Source organism: Hippocampus guttulatus, chromosome 17, assembly GCF_054856545.1.
Source record: "Hippocampus guttulatus isolate MCC_2025c chromosome 17, RoL_Hgut_1.0, whole genome shotgun sequence".
In the NCBI taxonomy this organism is placed as follows: Eukaryota; Metazoa; Chordata; class Actinopteri; order Syngnathiformes; family Syngnathidae; genus Hippocampus; species Hippocampus guttulatus.
In genome coordinates this window covers 1562217-1580408 of record NC_141277.1, presented here as the reverse complement: position 1 = coordinate 1580408, position 18192 = coordinate 1562217, and the positions used below count along the sequence as shown (strand labels likewise).

The following is an 18192-nucleotide window of genomic DNA, read 5'->3' as shown; positions in this document are numbered from 1 at the left end:
TCGGCCCTGCGCTAATTTGTCATTTGTCGGAAATGGAAGAAAGATAACGGTCGTGTAACGCGCCGTAATTCCGTTCAAATCTACACGGCCTGCTCAGACCAACAAATACAAATATAAACACAATTCTGCCTTGACCAAGATAATAACGCTCAGTTTGTCTCCATCCTTGTCAAAGAGGTATTGATTTTAATATACCGTGTCTGCCTTTTATGGTTGTATTTTGCAGTGGTGTGCATCTTGAATTTGTTTAAAAAAAAGAGTAAAGTAGTCTGTCTTTTTGGTGGGCACCGGGATTTGGAAAGCTCACACCTGATACTGCAATTATAGAGAAATTCTTCTTCTTATTTTTCCCCACAAAGTCTATTCTGTTATTGTCGAGCATTCAAGAGATCAGGACGTGTATCCTGACTTTCATTCATCCCGTACACCTTCACCGTATAGCTTCTGACGTCGAGCCGTATTGCTCTCGAATGGCTCCATCCTAGCGCACCGCCGTCCACGCCCTCAAATTTGAAACCAAGCGCACCTTATTACGGCGCGTCTTGCCGACGACCCTCCCCGTGTCAACCCCCAAGGCCTGCAGATGTCCGATTAAAACGGGCCCCTCTTGGCCGTACGGCCGGTGGAACGCCTGAATTGGCTCCCCTTGTCTCCTCGAAAGCGACCAAGTCCTGGAAAGTGGCTTTTTTTTTTTTTTTTTTGCGGCACCCCCTCCTGTTTCTGAGCATCTGCGTAATGGAGCGAAATTGAGTGCAAGCGAGGGGGGTGGGGGGGGGCGGGGGGTTAATTATGTGCAGTAAGAGAAAAGCCATTCCTCCTCCGGTTTCTCCCTTTCATTCTCATACCGGATCGAGGTGGAGGATGCTGCTTTCTGCTGCTCAAGCACTCGCCACCTCTCCTCCTCCTCCTCCTCCTCCCTTCCAACGCGGCTTCTCCTCGTCTCGCCTCGGTGGAGAGGCGCTCTGTTTATTCGCCCTCCCCGGCCCCCCTCGTAAGCGCACTCACTGTGGAAAACAGAGTCCCACACAAAGAGGTGTACAGCACAACGGCGAGGAGGGAAATGAGATAAGAGAGGCCCGAGTGTTGGCCGACGACACGATTGCACGGCGGATGGAAGCCCGCGCTGGCAGGTGGACACAAAAGTAGCGAAAGGCAGCAAATTGGCGCTCCAAGAAATATCGAGGAGAAAGTTGGTCCCTAAATGGCATTTGTTTGTTCGACGCCGTCGTGAGGAACCTCGGTGCAGTTTCGTGTCGCAGATGACAAAGAGCACCGACAAAATGAACAAGTCCGATTTAAAATTTATAAGCAGCATGCTTTGGAGTCTGCTGTTCTGGGCTGTTCTTAATGAGACGTGACCCCCCCCCCCCCCACTCCCCTCTCCCTCCACAAAACTACCAGAGACACACATTAAACACGCACGACTGCTGTGTACGGACTTCATATACAATCTATGGCCCGGGGGCCACTTGCAGCCCGCCCTCCATTTTGGAGTGGTCCGTGGCATATATAAAAAAAATGACATTTGAGATGGCCCACAAGGCTAGTTAAAAAAAAAAAAACAAAGAGGGTGGAGGTGCGCAGTGTGAGAAAGAAAGGTGTCGAATAAAAAAAAATAATTAAAAAATGGTGCCACTACTGCAAATAAATGGATACACATTCTGAACAGCTTTTCCAACTAAAAGAACCCCGTTTCTCTTCAAAACACCGTTGAAGAAAGAGAATTCAATTTTACAAGCACAAAGAGCCTCCTCTATCCGTTCCGGTGCATAAATCGGCCCGACCCAATGTTGGGTTTTCGGTCAGAATGTCCCTATTGGGGCCTCCGTCAGCGATGAACGCAACATTGTCCCTTTTTTTTTTTCGAGTATGGCAAGCATTTATTTGCTATCCGATGCTGAAAATATCAAAGCCAACTAAGTGGTGCACACCAGCTATTTCCACTGTCCCTTCAGCTCTCCTGTCATACCTGACCCGCGTGACTTCTTTTCCAAAAATAGAAGTGAGAAGAAGTGATTGGTTCAAAAGTGACAAGATGAGATATTTTTTTGGGGGGGATACTGCTGTGAGACTGAAATTTCTGCGAGAAGCAGGTGTGTTTTTGTGATCTGTAACTCTCCGAGATCTCTCCAGAGGCGTGAAGTGTAAATGGGAAATAATGTCAACGCTCCAAGCGGAAGAGCCCGGGTAGATTTGTCCTTCAGCAGGTCGAGTCATGAACACGCGCCTTAACGTTACTAAGTTAGTTCCCTCCGGGAATGTCGGCTTCTTCCACGGCGGGGGTGTCCAAAATGTTTCGTTTGACGGCCTGTTCTACAAGTCTGTATTTGAGGAAAGGTGAACGTTCGATCACAAACAGTCGCTTGTCTCCGATTTGTCTCCGTCGTTTTGTTTGCCTTGTAAGGCTCCTCGGGTGTCGATGTCACTTAGCGCGCACTTTTTCCGGCGCGGCCAAATATTTATACGGTCCTACGCTTGTGGCCGTAATCTTCTTTCATCGAGCTGTACGTCATATGACTCGTACCGCGTCACACAGAGGTGAGTTGGACCTCGGACCGACTGCCGATCACCGCAAAGGAAACACGAACGCCTCTTAAGACATCGCGAGAGGCTTCCTCGGCAATCGCACGACACATCTTCCATCGGGCGCAACTGAACTTCAGCCTGAACCATTTGGGCGATGGTGCCAAATACGCCGGCTGATTTATTGCCGGCCTATAAAAGAAAGCAGGTTGTAATTTATTGAAGAGAAGGTTGAGCTCTCCGAAAAAGCGTTTGAGTCAAACAGACAATAAAGTACAGAGGAAACCCCCGACACGCAGGTCACTTCTCAGACCGACAACTTTGAATTCTCGACGTCAGAGCTTTTCCTCCATGACAAGCGATTCTATCCGAGAGCGCGCGCACTCCACAGTAAATTAGAGCTTCGTTCTCCGGTGGGCTCGTCTGCACACGCAGCAATCGCCCTTTCAATTGGAAACGTATTCAAATGCCACTTTTGCAAGCTCCATCCGATCGTTCTGCGACGTCGTGTTGGCGGAGAAAAAGAATTCTGTTCTCACGCGAATCGCAACGCAGGCAGGCCGAACGGTTCCTGCGGGGAATTCGTTCTTATTGAAGTAGTTCTTTTCCATTCTTCGGGTCATTTGACAGTTGGGTCCGTCCCGAAGCGTTAGAATCTGATCATTGCTTTGATTTTCCTTTTTGCAGTCGTCCCTTTACTGGCTTTGAACTCGAATTGATCGCTTTTATGTGTGTATGTATATGATCACAGAAAAAAAAACGTTTTATCGCTCCAATATTTGTTGTGACTGAGCAAAATTTTATGACTTGCGAGTTGCTTGTCCCCCCCCCCCCCCCCGCCGCCCCCAACGAGATGGAAAACCTGCAGGAAAATGGCCCTCGACGACCCGAGTTTGACCCCTACGACCTCGCTGACCGCATGCATCTTGGAACGTCATTTCTTGGATTCGTCATACTCTTTGTTTACTATTCCCACATGCGGTCGCCAGACCACTTAACAAAACAAACAACGCGAGTCATTACTAGCCCCTCCCACCGGGGGCCTCTTCCCACTCTCTCGCTGGCACCTCTCCGACTCATCATCCCCCCTTCCGCCGCTGCGGCGCACTTCCGCGGGCTCGGCGGAGCCATTGTCACGTCGCCTTCCTGTTTCTATGGTAACGAGGCGCGATCTCTTTGCGGCGAGTCTCTCGCCTCGGCACTCCTCTTTTGCTCCAGTGACTTTCAAGCATATCCGCTCTCGCATCGGCGTGAGCCGGATCGCACGGCCACGCTTGCTCACGCGTGACTCGACGGCCGCTCCCATTGCAGGTCGATTGGGGATTCTTTGGAAGATGATGTCTGGAAACTTTTGAATGATTCACTGCTTTTTGTAAAGCGGCCATGCCGGTGTAGGCTCTGACGTAGCGTAGGTGCGCTAAGTGGTCGTCATCCAATCTAAGATCCTGTCAGCGGTTTAAAAAGGCCGCACCGCCGTTCCTCTTACTGCCCACCTTGTTGGGGAATATTCAAAACAAAGGCATCTTGACGAGAAATGCCTTCCATTCTTACCCGAGACACATTTACGTGTCGCGTACGTTCACACCCAAAGAGCTGCGCCCTTTGCGCCGCGCTACATCGCGTAGCTCGGAGTGAAACAAATTCTCAGTGCGATGCGGGCAGCGCAAACGACCGCCGCAGTCGTGAACAGGAAGTGTCACCATTGCTCTGACGTTGTCAGTCAAAATCGGACCTTTGTGAAGGCAACCTTAGATTGTGCCATCCAGTGTAGGAAGCCAAACCGTCACTTTGGATTCTCTCTCTCTTCCTTTCTGCTAGCTTTGTTGAAACGAATGCTTTTTGGTCCCTCATTTCCAAACATGCGCCATTTTTTTTCTCTTCCCCCTTTCTGGCACACCTGCTCTCCCTCTCAGACAGGAGGCCCTGGAACCACTTTCGCACATAATACGCAGCCACTTGCCCAGCTGGTGCTGGACCCGAGGCAGCTGGGCGCACCCTGATTGGCACAGACGCACGTTATCGTAGAGCGCCACGCCAACGTGCCAACACACGCGCACAAGCGCTCTCACCGAGCCCGAGGGTCACACTATGATACACGACACATGATGCATCCACACGCGCACGCGAGAGTTCACCGACACAATCTTGTTTTGCTTCTAACTGAAGAACAGACGTGTTCACATTTGAAAAGCCAAAACTTTCCAGTGGTGGGCCCCCCCGCTGAGAAATCAGGTGTTGAGAGCACCGACGGTCACGCAGAGATAAGACGATGGAATAGGGTGACGTTTTTCGACAATAGCGAGACCCAGTGACAACCACGCATTATCGTGCTACATGTCACTGCACGGAGCCCGCTTGCGAGTAATTCAATCAAGTTCATGACAACGATCGATAGTCCTCCCTGGAAACTCAACACTGTTTATGCTCCCTGCAACTATTTTTCCTTGTAATGTTGGCTGCAATGATATCAATCCTTATTTCCACTGCACATTTGGGGAAAGTCGGTTGGTTTCTTTTAGCCTCGGATCGGTTCTGCGCAACGCAAACGCCCCGGTGCACGCGTAGCACAGACGTGGGTGATGCTTCACACGGCCTGGCCAACATACTGAAACAAATTCTCTCCTAGACTGGCTCCCGGGCACTGTGCCAGATGGCAAACGGGGCCTGCTAATTGATTTGATTCACTCTTGCAAGCTTGTGTTGCGTCGCTGGTTCTCTCAAAGATGCCCGTTGTTCTCCCTCTATCAGCCGATGTGAGTCACAATGCATCAGTCGCCCTATTCTTTTGCTCTCACTCGTCTCCGGTGGCTTTAGCGGGAGATAATGACTTTTTTCAATTTCGTTTGGAGGAAACGGCGAGGGAGACGTTTGTTTAATGTTCCGAATAGGGTTTTTTTAAATTTTTATTTGAGAAGCAACTGGTGTACCTCACCCGCACACCCTACGTCAGCGTTCTTATAACGATGAACAGATTAAGTGGTAGAGAAAATGGATGGATAGATTCCAAGACGCAGATGTGATTCTGTGGCTGAGGAAAAGGAAGCCGTCGCTTTGTTTTTACACGCATACGAGACCGGGGGGGGCAATCACAGTTTTTTTTGGACTTCTGATACCTTGCCGCATGCTGTGAGTTGCGACTCGTTTTGAAATGTGTGAGAGTCAAGTCAAGTCACATTTTTTTATACAATTGACAAATATGAACGACATGATATTCCCAGAACTCCACCCTTAGGAGCGCAAGGAAAAACAAACAAAAAAACCAAAAACGGAAACCTTGAGAAGGGGCCGCAGATGGGAGAATCCCCCTTCCGGGATGACCGGGTTGCAATGGATGCCAAGTGGGCAACATCGGACTGACCATATAACGTTAGTTAGCGTGATACAAAAGTCAAACTTTTCGGCCCAGTTGCTCGATGGAAAAAATACAAATAAAAATCTTCATAGCAGCACCTCGTAGCGGTCGACCCAGCTGAGTTCGGTGCAAATCATGTCCATAATCGATGGGAGCTGAAACACACAAAGCCCCTCCACCAGCGTTACGGTGACACTTGAAGGAACGGTCTTGAGAACATCCGTTACATTTGTAGACGAGAGTGAACCGCGAAAATTGTCGGCGTCGCTGTCTCGGGATGCGTTTGCATGTGCCGTGTTACGCCGCGCATTAGTAACTCCGCGGTGAGGCTTCCCGCTCTCTCTTCGGCTCCACTTCACCGACACAATGAAAGCACGCAAGAGTGGGAGGCGGGGAGGAAGATGAGCGACGGAACACGACGCACGCGCGGATGTCGTCCCTAATTCACGACCGTGTGCGCATATTGCGGCCTCCTCTCTTGATTTGACGACACGAGATCGTACCGTCGTGAGAGTTCCGACGCCGTCACATACACTCATCCGTGGTTGCGCGCGAAGAACCGACAGAAAACTAAAACCTTCATCGTTATGACCAACTTTTTTTTTCTTCTTTTCTTTCACCGATGAACACGGCCAACCAAAAATTCGACTCTTGTCACACAAATGAAAAATGTGAGTGATATTTTCCTCCGTTCTCTATAAGTAACGGAACAGAGCAAATGTGAACGGCAGTCCCGGGTTTTCTTCAGTACCGTCTTGTCATTGCTCACGTGTACGAGGCCGATGACCGCATTAAGAGCTCCCAGTAATGGTCTCGGATAGACATTGAAATTTATGAGCGGCTGTTCACAACGGAGTTGACCCCCTGTTAATTTTCAACATTGATTAGCTGTCAAATGTGTGTGTGTGGCTCATGTTTTGGGAGCACTACTGTACAGTGTTGCCGTTTTGAGCAGGCATCTTTTTTTTTTCTTTTTTTTTTTTTGCAAGCTTACAATGAGCGGGTGAAAAAAAAAAGACCATTTTTTTGAATTGGTTTTGTATATCCGGAGGACTCGGATGTAATTTGCCGATTGCCCGCGTGCTGAAAAAGTCCAATTTGTCAACGGTGACTAAATTAATCAGCGTAGATCAGATCCTCCGTCACTCGTAAAACAGCGCATGCCTGAAGCCGAGCTAATTTCATTTCGCCTCACTTCACTTAATTGGCTTTTGTCAGTCACATGCCATGCGGGCTTTCCGGGAAACAGGAATTCCTGAGGCTTCAAAACGCGGCTGACCGCTGACTGAAGCCACCAGGCTGTCCCCCCCCCCCCCCCCCCCCCCCACGGACGGACCTTGCGATGCCACTCGAAGGACACTTCAAGGGATAAAGTCGATGTCTTCCTCACGTGACTTCAACAGCGATTCCGTCTTTTCGCGAAATGGCAATCTCAGCACGCCGAAGACCAAACCTTGCACGTTATCTTCGGAGGGCATTCCACGTGGTCGGTCGCCGTCGGTTGACGTGAAGTCGAAGCTTTTGGAATCTCTCCGGGAAGATAAATACCCAGGACCACCCCCTTGAGGATGTAGTGTGCAATTTAACGCACCTAAGCACGCTATTATCATCTCGGCATGAGTCGCTCGTCGTTTTCGAGAGCCCTTATTGTAAATACGGTACATTACGCCTTCTCTTGCATCGTGATGTCTAGGACCTGCATCGAGTATTTTATTAAAAACTACCGATTCAATTGCATGTGATGACTCCCCAGGCAAGCCAAAACTGATCAAATGTAAAACATTTCGATTGAGCGGCACACACGCTGAGAAGAAGTTGATTTGATGCTTGGGAAGAGGCAAGATGTCACATTTCTTTGTCCATCTTATGTTGCGTATAAAATGTCTCGCCTCTGGCGTGGATAAATAAATAAATCAAAGCGCCAGGAGCAATATCCTTACTGTCTGGCTTTATATTAATCCAACTTTGTATGTTTGCCTTGGTACGTATGAGTTGGCATCCCAGCTTCTTTTATTGCTTGTTTTCATTTTGAGAGAAACGCAGTTGGAAAAGTCCCTCCGAACTTTCTTCTCACTGTTTCCACCCTGGGACCTGCATTACTCGACCGTTGCAAATTCACGACCCATTTTAATAGAAGTTAAGAGCGATGGGGTTTTTTTTTGGGTGTACTTGTACAGTATATTATAGTTTTAAACACCAAGTTTGGTGTGGGGCTGTCACTGACTTTTATGAATTCACTCTCTCTTTTTATTTTTATTTTTTTTAATGGCTGGCATTGAAAGAATGAAATGTGCCACGCGTCCGTCGCCCACTTGCATGGCTCTGTAAAAATACCAAATCGTAGTCGGTTGACCCCTGCATAGATTCACAGCGCGCCTCATGCCAGACACGAAATGGATGGACGATTATCATTATTAAACCAAATCCTTTTAAATGGTGCTGCCTTTGTGTTATCTACAATGTCTAGCAACAATTATTCCGCATTTCCTTTCATTTGCATATTGAGCACGTGACCTCGTATGAACCGTACAGCTGAAATTCATTTGTAAAAATGAATGCGACAAAGCACATTTTCGCCAAGCATCATTATAACCCGTAATGAGAAACAATTCCCGAACGCTGCGCACGCATCATCCGTCGAGTTTCTCCCTCTTCCTTATGAGCTTTGACATCTTCCCCAAACACAACGTACGCACATTTCCAGACTTTCCCCTCCCAGCTCACGCAGAGCTTTTGTAGTGTACCTGGAATAACATGAATTGTATTTTATTAGTATAACAGTAGGGCGGCCCGGTAGTCCAGTGGTTAGCACGTTCACAGTGCAGAGGTACCGGGTTCGATTCCAGCTCCGGCCTCCCTGTGTGGAGTTTGCATGTTCTCCCCGGGCCTGCGTGGGTTTTCTCCGGGTACTCCGGTTTCCTCCCACATTCCAAAAACATGCATGGCAGGCTGATTGGACGCTCTAAATTGTCCCTAGGTGTGAGTGTGGGCGTGGATGGTTGTTCGTCTCTGTGTGCCCTGCGATTGGCTGGCAACTGATTCAGGGTGTCCCCCGCCTACTGCCCGAAGACGGCTGGGATAGGCTCCAGCACCCCCCGCGACCCTAGTGAGGATCAAGCGGTTCGGAAAATGGATGGATGGATGGATATTATAACAGTAAAGTGTTCACTGGACATGAACCATTCGTTAAATGGCACTTGGATTAGGATGGGAAACTAATCGTCTGGAGTTCCTTTCATCGAGTATGAAATTAAACAACCCATTTTTAATTACAGTTTTATTTTTATTTTTTTTTGTGAGCTCTCGCTTTCTCGCTGTTATGAACCTCCCGTATGTAACAGCGGGGCCTGATAATCACGGCCGGGTGCATATCCGCCAGGCAGGGCGTGTCCGTTTTGAATCGTGGCAAGTACAGCAGCAGCCACGTTTGACGGCGAGCGACTCTGGCACCTACAATGACTTCATGTGTACCCACTTCCACCATCCTCATGCGCATTGGGGCCCTCTCCTGCCTCTGTCACTGCTGTCTGCTTGGATCACATTAAGACAGGGCCACAACACACACACACACACACACACACACACGTGCGCACTCAAGCAAACTCGTGCGTGCACACAGGCGCCCCCCCCCCATCACAAACAGGATGTGACATACTGAACTGATGATTAGTTTGCTCGTTTCCTTTTACAAGATTGGAGGTCTAATTGGCATGAAATGGCTCTTGTCTAATGATGAGGCAGATTTTCTGCAGCGTGTTCCGCTTTGTCTTCACAAAGCCGTGTGAAGAGAGAAAAAACAAACCAAAACATCTAATGTGTTTAATGTTTTGCACCACTTTGGGGCAACCCGTCAAAAATTCCTCCCGTAACATGCGCGCGCACACAGCCGCACAAGAATACACGCCTTTCACTTGCATCCACAGCACGGATGTGCACACACGAGTACATACGCGCACACACACGCACTTATAGCTAGATAGACAATACAATCACACGGCGTATTTCCGGTGCTGCCGTCTGGCACCCGCATGGACATATTGCAGTGATGATAAAGGAATATTAAAAGTCATATACTGTAGCTGCTTCTGACAAAGCCTTGCTCAGACTGTCTGTCTCCACAGCCATCAAATCACACACACGCATGCTAACATTGCAGACATACACACATGCACTTAACAGGGCTAAGTGAGTTATTGATTTTGCAAGTCATAAGAGCGCAATTGGGGGGGGGGTGGGGGGGGGGTGTTTCTTGATTTATTGACAATGCCCACTTTTCATTCCTGCATTCCTATTCAGGTCACAGGACCTTCGTGTTTAAAAGCAACATTTATTTCTCTCTTGGATTTTAATATGACCTCATCAATACCGGAGGTCAGTATTTTTTTTTCCCGACAAAAGGCACACATAATTCATGTCTTGGATATTTTGCCCATTATAATTGGTGGCATAAATGATTTTCAGTTCAGTTTTAGGTATTCCACAAATGCAGCGTATGGATATAAATGCATATACCCGTACTGATGGATGAGGACTTGATGTACAATATTCGTGATGGGACTCGATTAGAAAAAAAAAATACAAAGCTCATTTGACTGTCCCCATGCACAGGATCCTGGCCAAAGTGGGCTCCGACTTTGACCTGCGAACGCTGCGGGCCGTGAGAGTGCTGCGACCCCTCAAACTGGTGTCCGGGATTCCCAGTAAGTCATTCTTAAAAATATTTTTATCCATTCTATCTTCCAAATTCAGTACTTGTCTGCATCTTGGGCAGGTGCGCCAATATCGCGGAATTGCAACGTGCCGAACAAAGTCGCAGTTGTGCGCCAGGATGGCTTTTGTTTTCTCCAGGTCTCCAAGTCGTGCTGAAGTCGATCATGAAAGCCATGGTGCCCCTGCTTCAGATCGGCCTGCTGCTTTTCTTCGCCATTGTCATGTTTGCAATCATCGGGGTGGAGTTTTACATGGGCAAATTCCACACCACCTGCTTCAACATCGACACCGGTGAGGAAAAAAACCGCCGTGGTGGTTTTTTTTTTTACGAGACGTTGATTGATTGATTTTTGTTTTTCCTCTCTACAATACATGCTTTCAAATATTTCCAGAAAAAAAAATAGTTCTAGCATCTCGAGGTACAGGTGACTGACTCTGCAGGTGCTCCCACAAAATATGCTGATGGGAAACATAAACAGGCACCGAGCATCATTTCCGACAGCTTTTTGTCACAAGTTGATTTTGATTTATGACGCTATATTATTCAGCCGTTGACTGATAGCTTCTGCTGAGACTCGCGATAGAACTCCACTTCAGGCGGTTGCGCTCGATCCATTTCTCTCCCGCATCAGAAATGCGCACTCCTGATTACAGCCGCACTAAAACCTGACACCGCGTCTCGCGAGTGCGCACCGGGCGCTTTCATTTATTGTTTGTGTGTGCACAGCAGCTCTTTTTATTCAAATCACGTATCGTAGATTGAGTGTGTACAATGGTCGGCTTGAACAAACAGACATTGTAAATGTATATTTTAATTCCAAAAAATTGAGGGGTTTTTTTTTTCCTCATTCGTCTTGTCTACAAGTGAAGGCGAAAGAACTTCACTTTGCCACACGTACAGCGAAATGTGTTCTGTGAAATGAAACCGTCCCTGAGCAGGAGTCGGGAGTGGGCCGCAACTGCATCCAGCCCGGGGACAGATTCCCGGTCTTAGGTCAGCAACCTTGGCGAGTGGAAATTAACTCTGCGTGTCTTGTTTCAATATAGTGTGGGGTAATAAATGCAGACTAATATTTCAAAGTACTGCAACCCTAAATTCAAATATGAATTGAAATCAAGATTGCTGGCTGTGAGTCGCTGCTGCCGTGTGTGATTGATTGATTATTTGAGGGTGAGCAAAAGAGACCGCGTCGATACGACGGCGGTAGCATCCGCAAGCAGATCGCAGGCACAGAATAAGTCAAGCAGTGGCGTAGATACAGAGGCCGAAATGCCTGTACAATTAATACGTTAGCTCCTTTAAAAACGTGGGCAAGGGGGGCCAATTTCGGAGATGAAACTGAAAACAAAAAAGATAGGTGGAGGTAAGGGAGGAAAAAAAGCAACTCAGACTGGGATCGGAAGAAATCTGCAGCACATAGCGACATCATAAAAGATGGAAAAACTGCAAAACCTGTGGGAGGCAGTAGCGAGCATAAGGTGGGGAGAGACAAACTGAGCGGGCACTGGCAGCCTTGAATAGGCGCTCCACGTGTTCCTCGGCACAACTGCATGCAATGAAGGCGGGGAGGGGCTCGGGGGCGGCCCGCAAAAAGCCTCGATGGGCGTCGTGTGTTTGCGCCGCGTTCTCGTACGAGTGCGTGCGCATATGTCTGCGCCTCCCGAAACGCATCGTCTCTGTTGTCTGATGACGTGAACTTGTTGCCATGGAGACAACCTCGCAGATACCCGATCAGTGGACGTAGCGCGGGAGAAAGACCCGCAGGAAATGGGGGTTCCGAACATCTGCTCCGTATAAGATCCGGGAGATCATTTTTCTGGCCGGTATATGTTCCGAGTCTCATCTTTGAGAACATCGAATTGTTTGATTTGCAAATAGGGACCTTTTAGATGTTGCGGCGTCGTCCTCGGGCACCGAGTCTGGCCGACGCAGCATCTGTCAGTGGGTAGCCAAGGGGGCCCTCTTCCAGGAGTGGCAGGTTGGCCGTGCAGAGTGGCTCCGCGCGTCATTGTTAAACTTGATGGAGGAAAGAAACGTTGGCCTCGGAAGCATCTGCCAGACTCGGCACATTCATTCTTCGTCGCCGACTATTTGACGTGCGCCCGCGCCGCCGTGAAAATGGTCTCTCGGCATTTCCCGCGTAGACCTGCGCAATTCGAACTTGAACCTGCGGGTCAGAAACTTGACAACGGATCAGCTGCAAGCTGCAAGCAGAGCAGCCCATTATATGTTTCTTTCAACGAGCTTATTAGTAATCCGATCGACGTGGGTTAAATGTGTGCGGTTGATGCCGCGGTATGCCGGAAAGTGATCCGTTTAAATCCGGCGGCGGATCGTTTGCGCGGGCCTTCCACCGGCGGCCGCTCGCTCTGTCGGGATGGCCGGAATGAGGCCGCAGCGCCACTCCGAATGACGGGGTGAGCGAAGTCAACGGCGTTCACGGAGTTGAAGTGGGCCGAGCACTTAGCGGCGACGGATGCCTTTCGAGGGCTTGACCGATGATGGCGGGAAGCTGCGCCATTCCCAACCCGACTTTCTCCATCTGCGAAGCAGCCCAAGGGCCGCAAAAGAAGCCGTCGCTGACATGTTTTCCTCGGCTTTTTTTTTTTTCCTTCAGGTGAAAAAGCCGCAGAGTGGCCTTGCGGTCTGGAGCCCCCTGCCAGGTTGTGTCCCAATGGGACCCAGTGCAGAGAATACTGGACCGGACCCAATTTTGGCATTACCAACTTCGACAACATCCTTTTTGCCGTGCTTACGGTGTTCCAGTGCATCACCATGGAGGGCTGGGTCGACATCCTCTACAGCGTAAGTCGACCCGCTCCCTGTTCCCGCCCGTATTTAGCCCGAAATTGTACTCGCTCAATATTTAGCGCCTGGACTCATTTCTAGCATCGTGCCCTTATAAGCTCAGTACGCATGCTCAAACATCCTTTTGCTTCATTCAACCTTTCAAATGTTTTTTGAGAGCTTTTTGACAAAGGCATACAATGATTTTTGTTATTGTGGATGAATGCAGACGGCCAGATTTGCTTCAGTGAAATCGGAACTTTGAAATGTGAACGTTACAGGGGTACGCTGGAAAGAGGTTTGACTGTATTATTATTATTATTATTATTATTATTATTATTATGATTCAGATTAGTCGAACACATTCAGAGCCCTTGTTTTCCCCGTGCCCGATTTTTTTTCCTTCCCCCTGCGACACGTTGTGAGCCACATCGTGAGTCATCTTTCCATTTCCTTCCTGCGCCATTCATTTCACTCCAAACATCTCCTGCAGCTTTTCCAGGCTCATTATGTTAAGCGCTTGCAAACTCTCGCCGGTTTCATGGAGGACAGCATTTGCTTTCACTTGATACGTTTGCCTTTTTATTCGTACTGTATTTCATTCTTCCCGCTTCGGAGAAATATTTCATCCTTTTTCCTTTCCGCGGGGGGGATTTAGCACAGATTACCTCGTATCCTTCCTAAACTGTCAGACATTTTTTTTTCCTGCATATTTCTATAATTTGCCTGCGCTTTAATACAGCTCCAGGTTTCCCAATATGTAAATCATAAAATCCGGCAGTTGAAGGAATAATCCATTTATCATTTCCGCTCCGGCGGTCGACGTATTTGCTGTGTAGATTCCAGATGACATCGTGTACTCTCACCAAATTTGCATTTTTTTTTCATTCTTTTAAATGCTTTAATTAGCGAGTTAAGATTTGCAAATTGAAAACCCATTGACTTTTTGGGGAGTGTATTGGGAGAAAAAAAAGTTGCTCGACAGTTTAATTGTGCCTCTTAAATAGACTCAACTTTGATAAAGTTACATGCAAAAGGGCCTTAAATGAAACCGGCTGCATTCTAATCTCACTTTCGTTGCCAAATCGCTTACCGTGCGACGGCAGCAATCTCATGTTATCGGGTGATTATTGGAGCAGTCGCTCGGTCGAAGCATCCGCCCGTCACGCGCTTTGATTTTGTCTCCATGCGCCGCGTCTGGCCTGAGGCTTCTTGCCTCCGCCTTTCACCGAGTTAACCCGCATTAGCGATCCGCAAACAATTGTTATTGACGACGCAGGTTCCCCTCGCGAGACTCAAACCCGCCGACGAACCGAAAGAGGCGCGCGTCAAGTGCCGTCTTGGCATCATCTCTTCGTTTGTGCCCCCGTTCGGCAAAATGACGCTGAGCCGCACAAACGATCTCTGCGGATGCCGTTGCTTTCAACCACGAAGCGTTCAAATTGGCCTTCTTTTTGAGATGGGGGGGGGGGGGGGCGTCCTTGAGGATAATGTGCCAATCTTCATTTCACGCCTTGTAATTTTATGACTTTCTCTTACCATCCAGCGGCTGCCGTAACAATTAGAGGCGCCTCAAATTACCTTTGCCGCGCGTCGTGTTCAAAGATGGCTCTGCCTCAATATTCAACAGCGCCTTTTGACAAGTGAAAAACGCGTTTCTAATTTGACTCTTAGCTGACATAAAGGACACATCGGCGATGTAATTGAGTGAGTTCCTATCGGCGGTAGACCCCCTCAGACTAACCTCATCCCAAACATTGACAAAATCATAACCCACGACACTCGTCACCCTAATGAGAACGAGCCGTATCGCAATTAGATACGGTGGATGGAAGAGTTTTTCAAACGATCTGAAAAGTCATATCCAAAACAGACCTGATTAGTGTCCAGGGTAATGATGTCATCTTTGCATAATTCACTTATTTATGTAATAGAGTTAGCCCAGAGGCCAGTGACCCCCCCCCCCCCAAAAAAAAAGAATGTCCACCATCTTCTTTCAAACCTTGACATGACTCTCAAATGAAGCTCCCAAGGGACCCTGAATGGTCGCGGTCACAATTGGCATGGAAACCCTGTACAGTATTACCGCTGTGCTGGGTTGTTTTCTTGCTTTCACAAAATATCTCCAAGAGATGTCGACTTCTGTCTTGGCCTTGTGCTTGAACAACATACGGGGTCATTTGAAGTAGCATGCCCGAGGCAACATAGCGCATGAGCAGTTTGGTAATATCCTGCGCGAGTGTCGCCGGTGGGCTCTTTTGCCAAATGCTTCGTATCTTCCTCTTGGTTGGAGACTTCACGGCCCCTACACTTAAAAGGAGACTCGGCTCATTAGACCAAATCCGTTGAAATGACACAGATGCTACTTTTGCCCTTTTGTTTTTCCTCGCCTTCTTTTTTTTTTCTCTCTTTTGTACACCGCTCAGTAAAACGGGGCATTGATTCTGTCCTCTAGGTTTTGATTTTCTCTCCAGAATAGGCGACGCTTGTTAGTGAAGGGTCGTACAGCCCGAACGCGGGCGGGGCGATGGTGCACATTGGCACGTCGATTACAAAGCTTTTTTTTCTTTTTTTCCTGACACTTCAGCAGAAGGCATAAAAATAATGACGCAGACGTTGAAAGGCGTTGCGGCAAATGGGGACGTCTGCACGGATGCGTGCGTGCGCGCGCACGCACCAATTAGATGCTGACAACATCACAGATGTTGATGCCAGAGGCTGATTGTAACAGAAGACTGGCTCACTCGACGTTCAGATGGGACGGGCAGAATGAGGAGTTGGAGCGACGTCTGTCCTTCCTCGATGCCTTCTCACTCTGCCCACCTTCCCCTTTTTTAACTCTAACCTTGCGGCCCACGTCAAATATCATTTTTAGTGTGATATACTTTTTGGTGGCCGCTGAAAAATGGATGGCGGGACGCAGATGGCCCCCAGGCCATAGTTTGGACATCTTTGATTTAAAGGGTGAGGAAAGCGAAACGTATCGAACAACAATCTTTGGGGGCAAAATAAATGTAGCACAGGTGAGGGAAAAAAATGAATCATTGATTTGACAGCTTATGTTGACATTGTTCACCAGAATAAAAATCTGCGTTGGGTGGATGGACCGGCACACAAGAAATGATGTTCAAGGGGCTTCTGAGGCCTTTGTTATTTCTAAGGCCCAAGCGATGCGCCTGAACACGACTGAAGAAGACCACTTCACAAATTCCTCCAAATGATTTGCTCGTCTGTGCAGACCAACGATGTGGCAGGAAACACCTGGAATTGGCTCTACTTCATCCCTCTCATCATCATTGGCTCTTTCTTCATGCTCAACTTGGTGCTTGGCGTCCTATCCGGGTAAGTCGTTTCACGGCACTGAACAGGAAAGAAAGAAAAAAGCGGATATGCGTCAACGACTTTGGCAAATAATCAACAACCATCAAATTTTCGTGGTGAGGGCACTCCAGAGTTCTGGTGCCTGAATGGAGAATGCTCCAGGACCAGAATTTGTTTTTAACTTTATATTTATTTTTTTTAATCGCTGCCAAAGTACCACATGATATACTTTTATATTGAAGATTGCTTTTTTTTTTGAATCATGTCGACGTTGCATAATCCACGGGTGACACCGGTGATTTGGGATTTGAACATCTCACTTGGGCTCCACCAATGCTGAAAACTGAAAATTCAAAATTGGACTCGTGGCCAAATTTCTCCCTCTTAGGCTGCATCCAACTCGTCCCTCACAGGAAAGAAAATAGAAATGCCCAAGTCAAGGCTCAGGCACAATTCCAACATGGCTGAATTTCTGACTTTAATCATCATACTTTGTAAAGTGAACGAACGAAGAGATCTCAAATACTAAATGTGTTTCCCCTTTGTGACTGTCAATACCACAGAGAGTTTGCCAAAGAGAGAGAGCGTGTGGAGAAGAGGCAGGAGTTCCTGAAGCTTCGAAGGCAGCAACAAATTGAGAGAGAGCTCACGGGATACCTGGAATGGATCTGCAAAGCCGGTTGGCAGCATCCTTCAACCTGCGCTAATGATTCAATCGCCCCCCCCCCCCCCCCTCGAATAATGAAAAGGTCACTTTTGCTCCTTCGGCAGAGGAGGTGTTGCTGGAGGAGGAGGAGGAGATTGCAGAAGAGAAGTCACCTCTGGATGGCGCGTGGTACAAGAGGAAACAAAATCTGCCAGGTGACGGCAACACTACAAAAAAAAATAAAAAATCACAAAACTTGCTTTCACAGCAAAATTACAAGGAGCATTTCGTTTCTGGGACCCCCCCCCCCCACCAAACATTTTTGGGGGTCGCCTCTGCAGCCATGAGTTGTCATCGTCTTTGATTCCCTGTTTTGCGCAGCATCTTGTGTTGCTTTTGAAGTCCGAAAGCTCCTGTATAAATAAAGAAATGATTTCTTGATTTATAGGGATTGTACTTTTCATTTCCTTGGAGTGTTTTAAGGCCGCCCCCCCCCCCCCTCGCTCTCAGAAATATTAGGTGCAAATCAAAGTGGTGCATAACGTTTGTGTGCTTTGCTTGAAAATGATTCCCCCGACACATCGTTATTGGTGTGTGTGTGTATTATTGCCATTTGGAGCCTCACCACTTCCTGGAATACTTTGCAAGTTAATCACTTGGATCCAGCGGCAAACTCAACGTTTTGATGTGCGGCATCAGGTGTTTATTAGACGGGGAAAAAAAATACAACCCCCACAACCTCCCGTGATAACGTGTGGTGGGGGTGGGGGGGGGCGTGCCAATTAAAATCCATATCAAACCAGCAACAGGAAGGCAGAACATTAAAACAAGATGGATGCCTTCTAATCAAAG

At 48.0% G+C, this 18192-nt stretch overlaps 1 protein-coding gene across 2 annotated transcripts in view; it reads left to right on the top strand.

Annotated features, from left to right (window-relative positions):
• The window catches only part of cacna1bb (calcium channel, voltage-dependent, N type, alpha 1B subunit, b), a 66956-nt gene that overhangs the window by 13135 nt on the left and 35629 nt on the right, over positions 1-18192 (top strand). For both annotated transcript variants that reach the window (XM_086135753.1, XM_086135754.1), the window contains 6 exons: positions 10484-10575; positions 10724-10876; positions 13204-13391; positions 16612-16715; positions 17258-17373; positions 17466-17555. In XM_086135753.1, the coding sequence (XP_085991879.1) occupies positions 10484-10575; positions 10724-10876; positions 13204-13391; positions 16612-16715; positions 17258-17373; positions 17466-17555 (743 nt within the window). The remainder of the gene's footprint in view (positions 1-10483; positions 10576-10723; positions 10877-13203; positions 13392-16611; positions 16716-17257; positions 17374-17465; positions 17556-18192) is intronic.